The sequence below is a fragment of the Passer montanus genome, unplaced genomic scaffold (genome assembly GCF_014805655.1).
Source record: "Passer montanus isolate IOZ18808 unplaced genomic scaffold, ASM1480565v1 scaffold21, whole genome shotgun sequence".
Classification (NCBI taxonomy): Eukaryota; Metazoa; Chordata; class Aves; order Passeriformes; family Passeridae; genus Passer; species Passer montanus.
In genome coordinates this window covers 417602-437571 of record NW_024366703.1, presented here as the reverse complement: position 1 = coordinate 437571, position 19970 = coordinate 417602, and the positions used below count along the sequence as shown (strand labels likewise).

At 55.5% G+C, this 19970-nt stretch overlaps 2 protein-coding genes across 2 annotated transcripts in view; one reads left to right on the top strand and one right to left on the bottom strand.

Annotated features, from left to right (window-relative positions):
* Positions 1–651: 651 nt before the first annotated feature.
* On the bottom strand, positions 652–3899 carry FBXL15 (F-box and leucine rich repeat protein 15). The gene is made up of 4 exons (XM_039708784.1): positions 3818–3899; positions 2767–3017; positions 1528–2030; positions 652–1159 (listed from the first exon to the last, which is right to left on the bottom strand). The coding sequence occupies exons 2-4, from the start codon at positions 2947–2949 to the stop codon at positions 970–972; spliced, it is 876 nt and encodes a 291-aa protein (XP_039564718.1). The 5' UTR covers positions 2950–3017; positions 3818–3899; the 3' UTR covers positions 652–969.
* A 7685-nt stretch (positions 3900–11584) lies between these two features.
* Positions 11585–19970, top strand: part of PSD (pleckstrin and Sec7 domain containing) — a 37994-nt gene continuing 29608 nt past the window's right edge. The window contains exons 1-4 of the mRNA XM_039708765.1: positions 11585–11957; positions 14824–15715; positions 15796–15898; positions 16552–17020. Coding sequence (XP_039564699.1) covers positions 14948–15715; positions 15796–15898; positions 16552–17020 — 1340 coding nt within the window. The 5' untranslated portion in view covers positions 11585–11957; positions 14824–14947. The remainder of the gene's footprint in view (positions 11958–14823; positions 15716–15795; positions 15899–16551; positions 17021–19970) is intronic.

Sequence of the window (19970 nt, the reverse complement as noted above, 5' to 3'; positions counted from 1 at the left end):
GTTCTCAAGATGCAGCTGCTGTTTGATTAATTGCCTAGCGGATAAAAGGGCTTAGGCTCAACTCCAGGACTAGGCTCCCCCTGCCAACACAATCTGCAGCTCTCTCCATGAACTCCAGCTGATGGCAGTCAGTGCTCCTGCCATTTCTCAGCTCTGTTGAGAGCCAAAGCTCCAGCCACACAACAGGGAGCAAATACAGTAGCAGGCCTGGGCACTACTAAAATATTAAGTCAGATGCTGGAAGAAACAAATGACAATGACCAACTGCTTTCAGTGACAGCACAGCTAGGTTTGGCATTTTTCTGTCAGTCAAACTGCCATTTGGAGTATATTCCCCCTGTAAACAACTCTCACCTTGTTCCAGCCTAAACCAGCACGCCAGGCCTGGGCAGACACCCTGCCTGTACTGGGGCCATGCTAGTCCTTTGGTGCCAGGCTAGCCAGTGGCTGTGGGCTGGAGCTGGGCTCACTGCCCTCCTCCCAGAGCCCAGAGGGGCCTGCCCTCTCCTAAGAGGAGGGCTGGTAGCTATTCTTTCTGCTCCAGCTGGTCTGGTTTCTTGCACAGCTCTGCTGGCATGCCCTGCACACTCACCCCAGGGGATAGTCCCCATTAAACACGCCCCTGCTTTCTGGACAGCTGCTGCTTAAAGATTTAAAATACAACAAATAATAAGTCCTATCTATTAGCTGGCCTGACCAAGCACCTGTTCAGCACCACGGTGTTCCTGCAAATCACTCGCTCTTTCCACGCCACTGCAGAGGGAGTTCCTTTCCCCAGAGGCACCGATGAAGTCCACTTATGAACACTCAGTGGCTGCTACACAGCCCCAGAGGAAAGAGTGAGCCCCGCTCAGGCCAGCCTCACCACTGGGACTGACCTCTCCCTCTGCACGTCTACAGCAGCCAGTTCCGGCATCCTTCTGGGATCCCAGCATGGTGTCAGTCCCCCCCTCCCCAGCAGCAGCAGTTCTAGATCTGAAGGTTGATGAAAGGGGCGAAGCCAACCACATCCTGCAGCAGAACGAGAGCCCTCTGCAGCGGAGGCTCCACATCCAGCTCCACCCCACGGCTTCGGAGGATGCTCAAGCTGGACTCAGCCACGTTGTGGCAATGCTTGACCTTCAGCGAGCGCAACTTGGGACAGTACTCAGCCAGGACCCTGCCAAGAAAGACAGCATATGCAAGTTGCAAGTCAGGACTCCTAAGTGCACCACTCACACTCCTCTTTACTCCCAGCAGCCTCGTGACTGTGCCATACATGCACCATCCTTTGGGGGCAGCACCATGGTGGTATGAGATAAAGTCAAGGGACATCTGGATCCCAGACCTATCCTCCATGATATGCTGGGAAATTTGTTCTCCATAGCACACAGTGCTTCCCCTGAAGGGCCTGCTAGTGGCTTCTCTCCCAGACTAAGCTCTCACTGCTTTCAGCGTGAAGAAATAAGACTTTCCTCTCTGGTTCTCTTCCTCTCCCCATCCCAGACACCTACCATCCCCACCCTGACCCCCCACATTACTCAGTACCTGATGGAGTCATTCTTGACTCGTAAACACCCTGTAAGGTCCAAGTGCTCCAGCTCTGGGCAGCACTTGGCAGTCTCCTCAACTGCCACGTCGCCCACGTTGGCATTGACAGCCAGTGACAGAGACTTGAGCCTGTTGCACTTCTGCACCAGGTAGCAGATGGCCTCGTCCTTCAGCTGGCGACAGGCCGTCAGGTCCACGGCCTCCAGCGCCCTGCAGTGGTCAGCCAGGCTGCGCAGGGACAGGCTGTCCACCCACTCACAGTGAGCCAGGGAGAGCTGGCGCAGGTTGGGGCAGCTCAGCGAGATGGCCACCAGCGCGTGGCGGCTGAGCTGGGCGCAGCCCTTCAGCTGGATCTGCTGCAGGTGGCGGTTCTGCCCGATGACCGGGAGCAGCTCCTGGTCCGTCAGCCAGTCGGAGCAGTTCTGGAGGGACAGCTGCTGCAGAACTTCGTTGTCCTTCAACAGGTTAACAAAAGCGGCTCGAGGGATGGCAGGTCCAATCTGCGTGGGGAACCCAGGAAGAATGAGGCATCCCCCCAGGGCTTCAGGTAAGCCTGGTCCTCACCAAATACTCTCTCGCCTCCTCTCTTCTTCTGTGACAACAGTGACCAAAGCCCTGTCCTCATCCCAGGCCAAACCCTACCATCAGACTTTGGCTCACCTCATGCCAACGCTACTGCCACAAGCTAGGTGATACTCTGGCTTCTCCATCCCACATTATCACTCCTGCACTTATATCCTCATGATGAGCTCCACACCTCTGCTCTCCAAAAATCTCTTTGCTAGACCACTCTGTGTCCTCGAATAGCAGCTACTCCAGTCTTTCCCAGTCCCAGGCAGTGGCTCCCAGGAACAGCACAAATATTCCCTGAAGACCAAGCACAGAGTTTTCTCCTGTCAGACCCAACCTACTGCACAACTTTCATGAGGACATGCCACTCCAAAACGCTGGAGCCAGGACATGCCAGCCAGTGCTCCATAATGGCCTGGGTGGAGTTTCCAGGCTTACTCCTCCCAGGGTCTCTTACTCAAGACACTGGCATTGCTGGGGCCTGAATCACTGCCTCTCCTGCCTAAGCCCATCTGTCCAGTTTGACACCTGAACTATTAACCCAAGCTTCTGAGCAGAAACTACACTCCTTGCCAAGGGCTTCTTCTCCCCACATAGATGCTCCCCTATTAGTTCCAAAGCAGTAGGACATCTGTGTCCTCCCCCAGCCTCAGAGCCATCCAATACCTGGCTTGAGTCAAAGCAGCGCATGTTGGCCAGGTACAGCTGGATGAGAGACTGGAACGACTTGCTGACCCTCTGCAGGCTCAGGAGCTGCTGCAGTGGCAGATGACAGAGGATGTGTGGAACCAAGATGTCTTCCCAGGGCAGGTCCAGGAGGCATCCCCTGGTCGGGGTCACACTCATCATCAGACACCAGAGAGCCAGGCTACTGCAGGAGCCAGGCAAGATCAGCTCACACCTACTGCCGGGTGCCTCTAGGAGGAACAGCCAGAAAGAAAGACTCAGAGATGATTCCCACCATCGGCCCACGGCGAACAGCCCCTTGGCGAGCCATCAGCAGGGCACGTGCCTGCCACCTGCATCACCACCTCCCAGCCTGGGACGTTCACTGCTCAGGCATCCGCGTCTACCTGCCCACAGTGCCCTGCAGGAGAGCTTGGGTGGGGCTCTCCATCAGCTGCTGAAGGAGGCCCTGTCCCTCAGTGAAGCAGCAAGAAGCTGCTGCAGTGTCACCGCACCATCGCACAGCAGCTGTGCCCAGCATCGTGTCCGAGCATCGCTCTGCCTGTCAGCCAGCGTCCAGTGCCGCTGGGACACCTGCAAGGGGGACAGACCAGGCGCTTGCTCCTTCCCGCGGGAGAAACAAGGCTCGGGGCTCCCCGGAGGAGCCTCCCTCCGAGGAGCGGATGTCCAGCGTCCCTGCGGGGATGCGGCCCGGGCCGCGGGGGGAAGGAGCGGGGGGTCCCGGCAGCCCAAAGCCACCGAGCGCCGGCTGGAGGCCGCGCTCACACCCGGCCCCAGCACAGTCCTCCCCCGAGGCCATTCCTGCCCCGCCGTCCCAAGGGGCCTCACTCGGCCCCAGAGCGGCTCCCGGGCTGCCCCGCCGGCGCTGCGGGCGTCCGCCGGGACCGGGACACCGTCCCGCTGCCCGCCACAGCGCGCCGTGGGGAGGCGGCAGCCCAGCCTTGCTTTGCTTTGCCTTGCCTTGCAATGCCATGCCGTGCCATGCCATGCCGTGCCCCCACCTCGCAAAAGTTCCCCGGCTCCCCGGTACCTGCGGCCCCGGCGGGGCTCCCCGGGCCGCTCCATCCGGCGCCGCACCCGCCCTGGACACCGGCGGCCGCCCGTGACGTCACGGCGGCGGGCGGAAGTGCGCGCGCCCCGCTACCGGGAGCGGCCCGGGGGCGCCGGACCGCGGCGGGGCGTGCCGGCGGGACAACGGGACACCGTGGTCCCACTGGTGCCGCAGCGACTCCCGCAGGTTGCTCCCAGCGGCGCGGCGCGCACACCGGCTCTGCTGGCCCAGCTCACGGGGCGCACCCGCTCCCCCGCGCACAGCGCCTGTCCCGGTTCCTCATGTATCCCAGATCGCCAGTGCACACCAGCTCCCCATGGCCCCAGTCCCCCGGCGCACTCCGGTGGCTGCAGCCCCGCAGCTACCCCGGTTCCCCAGAGCACACCGCCTGTCCCAGTTCCTCGGCTATCCCGTTTCCCCAGCGCACGCGAGATCCCAGCGCACACCAGCCGCTTCAGTTCCCCACGGCCTCAGTTCCCGGGCGCACACGGGTTGCCCAGCCCCGCAGCTGCCCGGTTCCCGGCTCACACCGGCTGTCCCCATTGCCCGGTCCCAGCGCACGCCCCTGCCCCGGCGGGCGGCGCGCATGCGCAGCGCGGCGCCGCTGTCCGTTCAGCACCACGGGAGCGGGACCCGCCGCTGCCGGTGAGCGACGGCCCCGCCGGACCTCCCCGAGACCTGCCCGCTCCGCCGCTCCCCCAGCGGCCCGTGCCGCCCTTGCCCGCATCCCCGGGAAAGGCCAATCCCTGGAGCTCACGGTTCTCATAACACCCCCGACCGGCAGCCGCCGGACCGCGCTCCTCCGCCGGTACCGGGCTGTGCCCGCCCCGGGGCTGCCCGCGGGCCGCCGCTCCCAGCCCGCATCCTCCCTCGCTGCCAAGCGGCTCCTCGCTCCGCTCCCCCGCCGGTGCCCCACCTGCCTCCGCAGCCCCGGGCGCAGGGCGGGGTCCCGGCCTTTGCCCGCAGCCCCCGCACGCCGGCGGCCCGGGCTCCAGCCCGCGCAGTTGCCATAACGACCCCGTAGAAACGGACGCCGCTCCTTCCTCCCCGCTGTCGGTTCGCGGAGCGGGCAGCGGCGGGCAGCCGGTCCGCGTCGGGGCGGCACTCGCACACCGCACCTCCGAGCCGGCACGGGGCGTGTGACCCCATCTCCGTCTCGGGACTGAGACCCGCTGACTTGTGCAGCATAGCAGCAAGCTGCTGATTACTGCGGGCATAGAAACTTAAAAAAAAAAAAAACCACCTCGCAAAAGAGCAGGGCCCACACACAGTAAACAAATCCCAAATCCCTGGTCCCAAGTTTCCTGGAAAGCAATGATCTGTCTGTGCACCCTGCTCTGCTCAGTTCCTCAAAACATAGAAGATGGTTTGCAGAAAGGTCTTCTTTCCTCCTGGGGAAACAACCCTCCCTGGCTGCCCCAGGACACGTAGCACCTGCTCCTCAAGGATTCCAGTGGCTCTCTGAGTTAGCACTGTGCATTTCTCATTTAAAGGACAAGTGATGCAGGGTTTTTAATTTTCTGTTGTAGTTGAGAATGCCCTTGGCCATGTCCTGGGACAGCTCTTTCTTTCCCTGTGGTGGTAGCACTGTGTTCTTGACTTCCCGCTGTGAAGTGGAAAAGTGCCACCTGGCAGAGTCCCTTAATGTACAGAATCACTGGGCCTGTGGGCAGGAGTGGTAGAAGCTGGACATGTGGCTGGGTAGGGCCAAGGTTAATAAGGGCCCCAAGGGCCTGATAGCTCTTGGCCTGTGAGGGGTTGGCTGGCTACAGCTATTGAGACATATGTGTGAGGTACTAGGGATTATGGATACTTTCCAGCTGTGGTATGTTCATATTGTTCTGGGGTTTTGCCCACAGGTTGTTTGCAGATGCAGAAAGAGCATCAGATACTGTCAGTGTATTGTAGAGGTGTGTGCTGAGACACCATCAGGATGTTCAGTGAACTCAGCAACCTAGGTCTACACCAATGGTAAGGATCCCAAACCAGTACTGGTTTTGTGCTCTTGTCTATCAGGTTTTCCTGTGTGCAGAGCAGTGGTGAGATGGCTGTACAGCACTGCAGTACAGGGCTTGGGGGGTGTTGTCCACCGTAGCTGTGCAGGGAAGGACAGCTCAAAGAAGACAAGCTTGAAGAACCAGAGCTTTGTTCTGCTCTGCTCAATCAAGATTTGCAGCAAGCTTCAACCTTTCTGTTGGAATATATTCTGCCAAAGTTGGGTCTGCATTTCTCTTGAGAGGTGTCTGTAAGTCTCCTTTTTAAGGGTGATTCATAATACCTCAAACAGGTCTGCCAAAATAGCTTTCTGAGCTGGACCTGGTGAGTGCTGGGCTGTGACACCTGCAGTCCTTGCAGGACAGCTGGGGGAGTGTATTGCACAGGCACCCTCAGCACGCAGGGGACGCTGTTCAGTTCCCTGGCACTCTTGTTATCCCAGTGGCCACTGATGTCCCGTGGGGGAAGCAGGGCTGCTGCGCCAGGCCATGAGCTGATCCACAGTGATGAGCGACCAAGCTGAGCACCAGGGGGAGGAAGCAGATTAGCCCGCAACAACTGCTGCTGCTGCAGCTTTCTGGTATATTCCTTGGAAACATACGGTGCTGGCAGCTTGCAGAGCCAGGGCATGGCATCTTCAACCTCATGAACATCCCCTGAAGTGAACAGAGACCAGCCAGCTCCGCTGCTGCAAGGTGGTGCTGATGCACAGCTATACTTCTGAAGAGTCTTGAGAAGCAGTTTGAGTCATCACCTCACCATTTAGGAAGTGGAGATGAGATTTAGGAAACTGGGCCCTGAAGGAGGGGAAGTTTTATGGTTAGAAGAACTGGCCTCAAGCCAGGAGCCCAAGGGGTTTTTTCCCAGAGACTGATTTTCTAGCTATAATGGCCAAGTCTCCCCCACTTGTGCCTTTTGACTTTTCCCTTACATTGAAAATTCAGTTATTTCCATGTCAGAGGTGTATTCAGAGGTTGGCTGGGTTTGTGCAAGCCTGCTGGGGTTTCCAGAAGCTAATGCTGTCCAAGGGTACAACTTATTTTTAAGATCAATATGATGCCAAGCCAACATTATCCCAGTGCTCTAGGATAGATCTGTCACCTCGTGTGATGGTTTGGCACCTTGCTGGCTAAACACCTTTAGCCTTGCAAAGACTTTGGGGCCATTTTCTTTACAGTTTTCTACTAGTCTCAAGTGGGAGAAGAAACTTGTCAAGATCTTGTCAAGGACACCAGTAGCTCTGCAGCATCTCTTAGATGTGAGAGCTAGGTGAATGCAGTACGACAGAAGTTCAGTAAAGCCTCTCAACACTGTTTTTTCTTGGACTCTCACCAGGTTCTTTCAGAGGATCTGGCTCCATTTTTTCTCTGGCTGCAGGATAAGTCTGACAGCCATTACTCTCAGGGCTGGAATGGACCACAGCTGGACTTCTTGGTTGCATGGGAGAAGGTATTGAGCTCATAGGGTAAGCTCTGCTGTCAGTCAGTGCTGAGATTGCACAGACACCATTTCTAAGCTGGTAAAACAAGAACACATGGTGACTTCTGTTCAACTCTTCCCTGTACATGCCACCTTCCTACTTCTTATTCAGAAAATAATTTGACTATACAGTCAGGACTAAAATATATAGATATAAGTAAAGCAAGACCAAGTTCTGCAAGTCAAGGTTGAAAGAGGATTATGCATGGGAAGCTCCCAGCTAAACAGAAGTACAGGGCTGTTCTGCAGCATCCCACTCATGAATCCCCTGCATTCAAGCTTTCAGTGTATCCTTTGAATTTGTCTCCACACATTCCCATGACAGTAATTTTGATCAGTTTTCTGGTTATATTTGTAATTACTCCTCTATACCTGACCTTCAAGGCCTTTTACACAATCCTGGATGTGACTGTTCTTCCTGTGCTGGGTCAGACTGTGTGCCTGGGGCTTACTGTCTGTGTTCTGCATAAAATACTCTGTATTCATTGCTCTCACTTCCCTTTACACCCTTTCACCTTTCTCCATGTGACTCTTGAGTCTGAAGGTATGGGGAAGGGATCACATCTTATTGCTGCATACATTAGCTGGAGGGCAGTCTAAAATCTGTGCTGCAGCACCAGCCTGTCCTGGGAGGCTACACCAGAGAACGGGTGATTTGGGTTGTTTCAGACTAAATTTGTCTCTGGTGCAGTGACTCACCATGGTGAGGCAGGTCTGGTGAATGACCTGCTGCCACCCAGGAAGCTCTGGCTTCACTGGAGAGCCCATCCTGCCACTCAGAAATCTCTTGCTTTCCTTCAAGACCATCTTTCCCTGAGCATCTTTTTTACCAAGCGATACTCCCACACAATTGTTCCCCTAACTGCTGTGTAGGGAGATTATTTATGGCTCAAGCTGTGCTGAGGCCCCACCTCCCACGTCCCCAGGACAGGTTTTATCATGCTGTCATTTCTGCCTTCATCTTGACAGAGCAATGCTGGTGCAGGAGGAAGCCCGCTCCCTGTGCTGGTGCTGCCTGGGGCTGGGACAGAGTCTGAGAGGATTTCTGTAAGAGCAGGTGTGCCTGGGGCATAACAGAAATATTTTGTTACAGCTCATTCTGAGGCCCAGCACACAAGGTTTGCTACCACGTCTCTACAACTCCACTCTTCCAAGCCCCTGTGCCTCCTGCAAGAGGGAGCAGCACAAGTCAGGGAGCTGGGACACTGGGTAGGGCACTGGCAGACAGGCAGGAAGCAGCTATCCCTCATGCAGAGTCTGCATGGGCTCTTCTCTCTGGTAAGATAATTTGCAGTCTGTACTGTCTTCTAGAATGTCTTTCATCCTGAAAAATCCTGCCACAGACCCACATGAGTGTCCCATGCAGGGGAGCTGCAAAGAGGCACAGGACAGCAGAGGTTTGCTCTCCCCTGTCGCAGGTTTGGCTTCAGGAAGGATCTCCAGCTCTGTCTTTTTGCCCTGACTAAACCACAGAACAGCATTTGTATAGGAATATCCAAGGGAATGTGTTTTCACCATTTATCTTTAACCACAAGTCTAGTGCAATAACAGATAAGTGCATCAGCCCATTAAAGACTTGGCGTGCAATGGCTTTTTTAATATATGACTAGGATGTGGTTGGCTGTTGGCACTGGAGGTAGAATGCATTAATTAGAGCCACGTAGTTATGCCTAGACCCTGAGGGAACACATGCGACCTAACTGGTTGCCCTGAGCCCTCAGTGCGGAGGTGGGGGGAGTTCAGCTTCCCTTGCTTTCACTGGGACTCATCGCCTGTGTTGCTGGTGTTGCTATTTCCACAATGCTTCCAGTCAGTTGGGTTGAGAGGAGCCCATCTGCTGATGGAGTGACTGTCCCTCCTTGCAGGCCTACTCTGTGCCCTGAGGCTACTGTACAGCCCCACTGATTTTGGCAGCCATGAGGCAGAATATGCCCTTGCACCCTTTGCAATGCCTTTAGCACAAAGCACACCAGAGAGGAAATGGCTCTGACAGCCCCCCTAGGCTCGGAGAAGCAGCCCTGGGGTGCACTGCAGTGCTTACCCCAAGGGAGCAGCAGCTGCAGCACCTTTCTAGAGACTGATCCATGTGCCTTAGGGCAAGCTGAGCATTAGCATCTCCTGGAGCCAGCCTGGGGAAAGAGCTCTTCTCTAACCCGTCTTCACCCAAATTTCATCTAGATCTGTACAGTTGTTGGGACACTATGACATGTCAGGTTGATTTCTTCCAAGCTGGAAGTTCATAGTTGTGCTGCCCTGATGATACCCAAACCCTTCTGCCTTTGGGAGGGAAAACTGTATTGTAGACTTATGAAGATAACCAAGGCAATATTTAGAAAATATAGTGTTGGCAGTATTTAGAAAACTCCTGGAAGCTCTCTTTTGCAGGACCTGGGAGGCTGGAAGGGGTGACATGGAGTTGAGTGGACTCTCATACAGGAAGGACATGGTACCTGCAGACAAGGACTGGAGGTCCTAAAGTACCCAAATGATAGTAAAGAGGGTTCCCAGGGCACTGCACTCCTATCTCTCTAGCTAAGCCCCCTGGATTGGAGCTGGGAGCTGAAGTGTGGGGAACATCTTGTCCCTTTCTGTCATCTGCCAGAGGGGTTTCCTGCTCCCTCCTGTCCTGCATCAGCTGGGGAGGGATTCACAGGAGGAGGGATCAGGAGAGCCAGGGCTAAATCCTGAAAAATCCTGATCCAAGTGGGGCTTATGTCAGTGCTGGCCAGACCCATGTATGTGGACATATCTTTCAAGAGTGTTAGGGCTGTGGGAAGGTGAGTGGGATATGGAGCAGGACACTGTGGAGAGAGCAACAGCTACTGCTGTGGCAGGGAAAGCATGTTCTGGGCAGAAATGTGTTTTTTGTGAATGATCTGGATCTCCAGCCAGGGTGTCAAGAAAAGACCTCTCCTACCTTCTGCAGCTCTCAGCAGGGCTGCCTGCAGGTGCTGGGAAGGCACAGACATGCCTTGTCCTGGTATGGACACGCTGGGGAAGCTCTGAGCTCTTCCACTTGGTTAAATTTGTCACTCTGGCTGTGGCTTAGAGAAAAGCCTTCCCCCTCCCCGCCCTTCTGCCATCAAGAAGCTGCTGAAGGAATCAGGTCGTTGATCCTTCAGCAGTGAGGCCCCTAATTAGCCCAGCTTCTTGGAGTCTGCCAGAAAAGCCGGCTGTGTCTAAGGCAGCCGAGTCCCACAGTTCTCAGTGTGGGGGAGAGGGGCCCCTCACAGGCAGGAGCCTGGAGAAAGAAGGAGAAAATGGCAGCACTTTGATGCATTAAATATGAGGAAAGCCTGCCCTGCCTGATGCTTTTTCTCCATGCCTGGGAGGGCAGAGGAGACACACTTTCTGGGTGACTGTGGGGGCAGGTGAGCTTGGAATTGGGCTTGCTGCAGGCACAGAAAGCAGCAAGGAGAGGCAGCCCTTCCCAAATTCTCTTGTAGATACGATGTGCACATGAAGCCCCAGCTCCCCTGGGCTTCTTGTCTCACACACATTTAATAATGATTGCTGGGCTGGGTAATAAAGTGCTGTTTAATAGCAAATCGATCTGGCAACCTGTGAGGGCACAAAGTGCTGGCTGCCAATCCAAGTGGCTGCCAAACGCAGACCCAGTGCACTGGCAGCACAGGGTCCTGAAGCCCTGCCACAGCACCCCTCACCTTGGTACCCCGCTGTCCCATATGACCTCTACTCACACGTGCCACTGGTGCCACTGGAGTCCCCACAGCAAGGCAGGAGTGGTTTCCTGAGATTTGTGTGGCACTTACCATCCTTGGGGTGCCTAGTGACACTGTGATATCAAGTTCCTGGTGGCCTGAGACACCTTGGCACCCCTGGCTGTAGTGTGTTTCAGGTGATGACCTTTGGAGAGATAAGTCCCTGGCACAGAACCTGTGCTCTAGGGCAAGGACTTACTAGTATTGGTTGGTAGCCTGGACCACATAGCAGTTTTTATCTTCTCTCCTCATGGTTCTTAAGCAATGGTGGGGCACAGGGCAGGCTGTACGCTTTGGTGTAGGGCACAAGGCACGGGCCATGCATGCTCACACATGGCACATGCCAGTGGTCACACCTGCATGCAGCTGAGCAGGGGCAGGCCGTTCATATTGATGTGCACGCTGCTGAACGGAGAAATGGACACCAGGACACGGGGACGTGAGCGGTGCGGCACTGGAACGGGCACACCGGCACCCGGGGTCGCGCTGCCAGTGCAGGAGACCAGGCTCGCACGGGCACAGGGGGTGCGCACACCGGGCCCTGAGCAAGTGGAGGTGCTGCACGGGTGGGGACCCGCCGGGCTGCCCGCACATGGGGACAGGCACCCCGGTGTGCATTCGGCCGCTCCTCGTGTGCCGGTGCCACCGAGTGGGGCGCGGCTTGGCGCCCGGCGGGGGTTTCCCATTGGCTGCCGTGGCTGTCAGCGGGGCGGAGTGACAGGCCCGGGCCGGGATTAGCGCGGCAGGGAGCGGCGGGTTGCGGCCGGTGGCACCGTGCCGCACCGTATCGTGCCGAGCCGTACTGTACCGTATCGTACGGACCGTATCGTGTTGTACCGCGGCGCGCCCGAGGGCCGGGCCGAGCCGAGCCGCGCCGTGCCGGCAGCAGCGCGGAGGATGCGGTGGCGGCGGCGGCACTGCCGGTGAGACGCGGGGAGCGGAGCGGGGCGGGGCGCGGCGGGGACCGGAGGCCGAAACGGGGCGTCTGGGGAGCGGGGAAAGTTGCAGCAGTTGTTGCAGGGAGCGGGGCGTCTCTGCGCCCTGCCGGCGGCGGTGACCGCGGGCGGCGGCACGGGGCTGCGGTGGCACCGGGGGGCCGGGACCCACTCCGGCCCCGTGTGCCGGTGCGGCGGGAAGGGCGCGGGGCCGATGCCCAGGCAGGGAGATCGCGGCGGGCAGCTCCGCCAGCCCCCCCGGCCGGGGGTGCTCCCTCTTCATCCGGATGGATGTCACATCCACTCAGGGCTGATCCCGCCAAACGGGAGGTGCCGGGTGAGGGGAGCCGGCCGGGGGGGCCGGGGGGTGAAGAGCATGTCCAGCCTCAGCTCCGAGGTGGGGACACGTCCCCCGCCTAGACACCACAGCTGAAAGAGGTCACCTGTTTGCACCGCAGCCTCAGGGCCTCCAGACACCCCGCTTCGGTCACCACTTCATCCCCTCCAACTGCTCTGTGTCCCTCCGGTGGGCAGACTCATCTCCCAGGGGCCCTGGCCCCCTCAGGTAGCCCGGCAGCCACAGCCTGGTTTCCCCCATTCCCTGCCATGGGTTCCATGTCCAGCACACAAACACGGCCCATCGTGTGTATTTAACCCCCAGCCCCGCACCTCTTGCCTCTCTTCCTTCGCTGTGCCGTTCTTTCCCAATCTCTTCTCATCCTCCCGCAGCTCCTACGCCTTGTCCCCACGCTCCCGTGGCGTGGGTGTGTGCTTCCCCCGCAGCGTAAGCAGCTCCTGCTGCCTTGGCTCCGCACCACCCCATTCCGCCAGGAAAGCGCTTGCATGGGGAGCAGGCATCCCCTGTTGCGCTGGGTACGGCTCAAAGCAATGGCCAGGAAGCATCTCTGGACATTCCTTTGGCCGTTAAGAAGGGACAGCCAGGAGGAACAAGTTTCTTGTGACATGTTTTCTTGAACAAATTTAATCCCCCAGTGATGTGCAGCCCCTGGCTATCACACTGCAGTTCCTGAGTTTTTCTCTTTGAATGCGTGCCCAGGGTTGCCCAGGCAGACACCCTGTGAGATTTTCTTTGCAGAAGTTCTCCTGCCTGTAGGCAGCAGGACCAGCAACGCTTTCTCCAGCCCACTGGTGCTTTACAGCCCAACCCATTCATCACAGTCATTTAAGGAGCATCCTTTTGATTCACATTTGAAATCAGCAAGCAGGAAGCTGTAGCTCATTCACTCCAGCATTGGTTTTTCATCTCAGTTGCATTTGTGCTTTTTAGCTTTCATTATTAAAGAAAAGCTCACTCCACTGCAGGGTGTAGCCATCCAGCTTTGGTGGGTCAAAGGCAGGCATGGCCTTTACTCTAAATTTGATAAAACTGTTTTAATAACCAGGAGGACATTCTGCTTATCCCATTTATTCTAGTAATAACTCACATGTTTTGAGATAGGCTGGTTTCTGTAGATTTCTTGTGTTACAGAGAAAACAAACTATTCCTAGAGATAAGTTTTTTCCTTGGCATATGTCTTAGTCTGCATTGAGATAAAAAGTAGAATTTCATTTGCAATATATAAACCCTGCAGCTTTATTATTTAGCAGTTAACTTCAGCAACCTTGAATGTGAACACAATCATAACAGGAGAAAAATATTGTAAAAATAGTACATAATAAATTAATCAGGAGAATAAAATTTTCAGTGAGTGAATTAGAGATTGCTGTTGCTCAGCAGGACAGATTTTTTCATCAGTGTGATAATGCAGATAAATGGGTGCCTACCCCACAGGTGTGGCTTGGGTTATTTCATTAATAGTTTTGTCTGTGCATCTCTGCAGCCTAAACACTTGAAAATTCAGCCCCCTCTTCCTTTAGGAATTTAATCCTGTCTGGTTTGAACTCAGAAACAGGGAGAAGAAAATCATGCTTTCTGTTTGCAGCTGGCATATGGTTTCTCACTTTCAAATGATGAAAGTGAGGGACTCAGTATCTTGGCATCTACCAGAAGGCACAAGCAGCCAAGGCAGAATCTCTATGCACATTAGGAATTTGAAGAAACTCAGGGGAGGATAAGTACAAGTTTTAGCTCCACTGGGAGAAAGAAAAATGTCAGCAGCCTTGCCAGTGGGGTTGATGGGGGCTCCAGGTCCTGCCTTTCCCTGCAGCCACCCACCTGCAGCTGTGGGGTGGCTGGTCTCATGTCTGGGCAGAGACAGGCAGGCAAGTGAGCTGTGTGCAGGGCAGGCTTGCTGTGTTCCCCCAGGCTGGGGTTGTCTGTTACCACTGCTTTTTGAATCTAGTGGTGTTGACAACTCTGTCTGTGCCATCAGTAGTGGCTGCGACATGTGCTGGTGTGACACAGTTTAAACTCCGGCTGACCTCCAAAGGCAGAGGCTCCTTGCCCTTGCTGCTCATATTAAACTCCCTGAGCAAGTATAATTGGAGGATGTCTCAGCAATACAGTAGATACTTTTTCCCCCCCTTACTTCAGTAGGCTGTAGGCTGTGAGTAGTAAATATATTCAGCCTAAAGCAGAATGAATGAAATCCATTTCATAGTGCATTCTCTTGCAATGTCTGGGGTGCGGGACTGTGGGGAAAGTGCCTGAACATCCTGGCACGGTGGGGAGAAAGCAAACACTCTGGGTGCCTGGTGACCAAGCAAAGGGCTGCCAGCATCCCTGCAGTGGTGCTGGTGGGATGTCCTTGATGAACCTTGCTGGGGCCTGTCTCACCTGGCGCATATCTTTCTTCTGCCATGAGGGCAGGGCACCTTTGGCCTGTCTTCTCCATGGCCCCAGACTCTTTTCCGTTCTTTCCCTTCCCTAACCAGCTCCTTGCCCTTGTTTCAGAGCTGCCTGAGGATGCATCGCCTCTTGTCTCAGACATTTCAGGGGTGCTGGGAACCCACCTTGCTGTGCCTGTGCCACCCTGCTGGGCTCCGGACTTGACACCTCTGTGTCCTCTTCTGGCAGCATGGCCCAAGCAGGGGCACCTGTCCGCTTCCAGCCCGAGGAGGGCTGCACTGCCTCTCCCCCGCCCTTTGCGCACAGGGTGAACCGGAGGCCCTGGCTGGTGGGGGGAAGCCCCGAGGCGGGGCGGTGCAGCCCCCCGCCCTGCCTCAGCCCCAACCTCAACGCCGGCCGCCTGCACCTGCTGCGCAAGGGCCTGGCGCCCGATGCCCGCCGCTGCCCGCTCGGCCTCTACAACAGCACGGGCTCCTTGGCCCGCAGGCCGGCCGAGGCAGCGCCCTTCGGCAGCGGGAGCTGCCCAGGCACGGGGCGACTGACTGCCCCCTGCACCCCACGCTGGGGCCGGCCCAGCCCGGCTGTCGCCTCTCGGGGCAGCCGCAGTCCGCCAGCCGCAGAGGGACACAGCTCTGTGGTCACCTTCCGCTTCATTGAGAAGGCCAGTGTGCGGACACTGGGCTGCCCGACGACCCCCCATCTCCGCTGGGAGAATGGCCCCTACAGCCTCAGCCGCAGTCTGGAGCTCGGCGGGGACGTGGGATCCCTCCAGCCCCAGCCCCTGCCTCAGGAGCGGCTCCTGCAGACGCTGAAGCTGGAGGCCTCCGCGTCTGACCCGCTTCTGGCTGGGGCCAGGACTCCAGGGGGGACACGTCCCTGTGGGAAGGAGTTCTGTGCCCTTGACACCAGCTGCCTCTGCCGATCCCTAACCAATGGGCTGCCAGAGGAGTTCCCCACCTTCGCCAGGAGTCCCCTGAAGCCAGAGCCCCGACATCAGGTAGGTACCAGGGTCTCCCGCAGTGGGCACGGGCTCTGCCCTGGGGATGCATTGTGCACTCATTGCTCTCCTCTCTGCAGGGCAGCACTGGGCTGTATCCCCGGCAGAGCTCTGCCCATGCCCAGCGCATCGCCAAGGCCAAGTGGGAATTCTTCTACGGCTCCTCAGATACCCCAAAGACAGGTAAGAAGTAGCAGGTGGATGCCACCGGCTTGGCCCACCCCTCCTTTTGAGTCTGTATTGTTGGAAGGACTTGCCCTAGGGCTGCCCATCCCTTGAGTTTTCTCAGTGCCCAACAAAGACCTGAGATTCCCCTAAGACTGGCCAGCCTATGTCCTCCTGGGGTCAGATCATGCATGTACCTACCTCCCTGCAACGTCCCCTGTGGCCGTGCAAAAGTGGTGACAAAGAGCCCCTGGCTGCCTCTGCAGAAGAGCTTTTGGGTTTACATGGAGTCTCAGGGCTGGCTGGAGATGCACTAGCACTGACAGCCTGTCTCTGCCTCTTGCAGTCTTTCTCCTTCTGCCACCTCTTCACTGTTCCCCTGTGTCCCTCAACATGGTAGAGTCACTGTTCCTGGAGGTGCTCAAGAAACCACTGGAATGGCACTTAGTGCTGTGGTTTTGTTAGCATGGTGCTGTTTGGCCAAAGGTTGGATTTGACAATTTTGGAGGTCTTTTCCAAGCTTAATGATTCCATGACATGTGACCACACTCTCAGGGGTGGGTGTGTGTGTGACGGGGTGTGTGTGTGTGTGTGTGTTGCTGCAGGAGCAGCTCCTCAGAGCTCCCCACTGCAGCTCCCCATAGCTCTGAATGCTTGGGCCTTCCTTGCAGGCTCCTCTGCCCCCGACTCTGCTCCCCTGGCTGAACTCCCCCACAAGTCTGTCTCCCCACTGCCAGCCGAGCCACCAGGGCTGCTACCTGAGCACAGCCTGAGCCATGTGGAGGTGGAGATAGAAGTGTCTCCTTTGAGCAGCCAGAAGCCTGGCTCCTGTGAAACTGGGATTATAAGGAGGACAGTGAAGTACTCTGAAACAGACCTGGACACTGTGCCACTGAGGTGCTATCGTGAAACCAACATCGATGATATCCTGGCCGAGAAGGAGGAGGTGGATTCAGCAATTGAGAGCCAGAAGGACAGTGAGAGCAACCCAAGTTTTGTGGGCACACCAGGCAGGAGGAACAGCACACCAGAGGAGCCACCTGCTCCAGGAACCGGCTGCTCCAAGGATGGGCTGCAAGACAGGGGTGTGGACGAGGACGATGAAGTCTTTGAGGCGATGAGGAAGGAAAACAGGGAAAGGTGAGGCTCCGTGTGCAAAGGCAAAAAGCTCCTGTCTCCCTCATTATTGTACCCTGCATGGCAAAACAAGCTCTGCTGAAGTGTCTGAGCCAAAATCCCAGTAGCAACATGCAAGCTGTGTGTGAGGGTGAGAAGGGCTCCTGGATCGCACCACAGGGATTGGTGCTGGGGCTGGGGCAGCACTGGGAAGGGGCCCTCACTGCCCTATGGAAAGGGTAAGCCAGCACAGGGGATCCAGCTCTGGGCACTGTGCCACGGTTCTCACTCACCTGGTGAGCCTGCAGCTCAGCTTGCCCAGCTGAGCTGAGACTTCCCAGCATGAGTCCTGCCAGGTCAATTACATCCTGCCATGCTTCTGCCAGGTGTTGGGGTGACAGTGTCAAGACACAAGAGGACAGGTCGTGTCCTGGAGCTACTCTGGGCTGCCAGGTGCTGCTGGGCTGTCCTTCTCCCCACAGGTGACTGCTTCAGCAGCGGGAGCAGTCCATTTGCTCAGCTTCATTAAGTATTTGTCATTTTCAGGAAATTGTAGGGGATACGTTGGGATCAAAAAAGCATTTTGTTGCCTTCTGTGTCATTTTTTACATGTGTGGCAAAACACCCTGTGCTGGGAGCCTGATGGAATGAGTGGCACGATGATTATCATTCAGTTGCCTGCCCATGGGCAGCACATGTGCTCCCAGCTGCTGTCTGCCCTGTGCCAGACACTGGCAATTAGCACATATGGGAGATGGCATTTTGGCTTGGTGGCATGAAACTCTGCCCATGGAGTTTCAGCTGGAGTGGTAGTTTGACCATGAGAAGTGATGGGCATCACCAGGTCCAGAGCACTGTGTGAGACAGCCACCTGGAGGGGAAAGGCCCTGTGCAGGAATGTTCTGATGTGTGTATTGTCAAGTGAGTCAACTGAGTGAGGTGAGGAAATTCAGCATCATCAGCAAATGCTCCATAATAGTAGGCACAGGTCTCATCTGGGAAGCACAAAACTAGGGTGATGCCTGGAATGCTACGTGGAAGCATGAACTCACCTAGCTGTACAGAAGGTAGGTGGGGAGCATTTAGGTGGAAGGAAAGGAAAAGCGAGGTTTTGATATCAGCAGAAGTTAAAAATAATGAAATACATACATTAATAATACATTAATACTGAAGTGCCCCTGCATTGGGAAGAAAAAGAATGAAAGTGCTGAGCTAACAAGGAGGGAAGGTATGCATCTCAAGGGGAGCTGAACTCCTGTCAGTTTGTCCAGCCCTTGCATCTCTATTGGAGGGGACAAATACATGCCAGTGACCCTGTCCTCAAAAATCTGGGTTCTAGAGAAAAGCTGAATATAAGCCATTTGTAGTGTGGGTTTTTTTTTTTTTTCCAAATGAATGTTTGGGTGAGGTGTAAAGTTACTGCAAGTTCTTCAATTTGCTATAACAGTTTTTTTGCAGTGTTTCCAAATATCTTTGAGGCCACTGTGAGTTTTATGAGCTGTAAGCCTAGACCTGTTTTTTTATCCACTGAGACACCCTACTGTAGCTCCCCAGCCCGTGCTGAAAGCTTGGATGTGGCCTTAAAGAACCACTGTTGCTCCTAAAAGGTGGTGCTCGCAGTACAGTTACCAATGCGTGTAATGCAGGGGTGTCGTGTTCATTTGGCATGGCTTCTTTGTAGACCAGTTGGTTTTTTTCCCCTGCAGCCCCCTGAATATTCCCCTGGTAAGTGCAGACCCTGTGGAACAATGTCTTGAAAATCACAAGGCTCAAATTGCAAGCTTGTTCAGTCCCTGCATCACAGCCCTGGATTTTTGCTTACACACTGTTTTGAGCTCTGCAGCTGCAGTCCTTATCCCTGTTTACCAGCCACCAGTATTGATGTTTTCTTCTTCAAGCTTTCTGCTTTGCCTGCTCACAGGAGGGGTGAAGCTGGGGGGATGAAGAAGCCACCCTGGCTTCCTGGACCTGGAATCATTCTGCTGCTGCAGGAGCTGCTGAATCCCATGCCTATCCTGGTTCCTGGGAAGGACTAGCCCTAAAAAACCACTGAAGTACTTTTTGATGCTGATTTTCAGCTTTTAGACATATACATCCCTTTGAAAATCTAGCTTTAAGGGTTTAGCACCCTCTGCAAGGGGGCCTTTGGCTTGGTACTACCTTGTTGTGCTTCATATTCTGGCCAAAGTTCAGAATTTTCTTTTGTGATTTATCATGCCAAAATAAGAGAGCATGCTAACAGAAAAAAAAAATCTACACCAAATCAAACAAGACATGAAAAGCGATAGAAAAAATGTGTTCTTCCAGCAAATGTGCTTCCTGAATATATTCAGAGTTATGTCTACTGACTGTAATGACTAGTCTAAGCCTTTACTGTCTTTGTTCCTATTAGTCCAAGATAGCTGAGACCTGTCAGTGAGAGCAGACTCAATTCCCTTCCTCCCTGAGTGTCAGCAGACATGCTGGCGAAGCTGTAGGAAGCTGGTTTGGCCCTCAGCATGGGTGCCTTGGGCTGATAAGAGAGAAGAGGCTTTGCTAGGGAATGCTCTGCTCCCCTGAGAGGACAAAGGGCTGATGGGAGGCAGTGATGCCTTTTCTCCCTGCAAGCCTTGCCTAGAAAAGCCCTCAGATATGCTGCTTGGGAAGCCTTTCCAGAGCCTTTGTGCTTGCTGCCTGTTGGCAAGAAAATAGCCACAGGGCAAGCCTTGTTGGGGATTAGAAAAATGGTTATGGTCTCAATTTAATCAAATGCTTAAGCAGGTGCTTAACCTGCATCAAGCCTCTGATGTGTTGTGTGAGAGCCCAAAGTGGCCACAGAGGCACAGCTCAGGGTGATGCTCCTGGATGGAGCACTGGGCTGGGGCTGCAGAGGCACAGCTCGGGGTGATGCTCCTGGATGGAGCACTGGGCTGGGGCTGCAGAGGCACAGCTCGGGGAGATGCTGGCAGGGGCCTGTCAATGAGCAGGGGAGGTG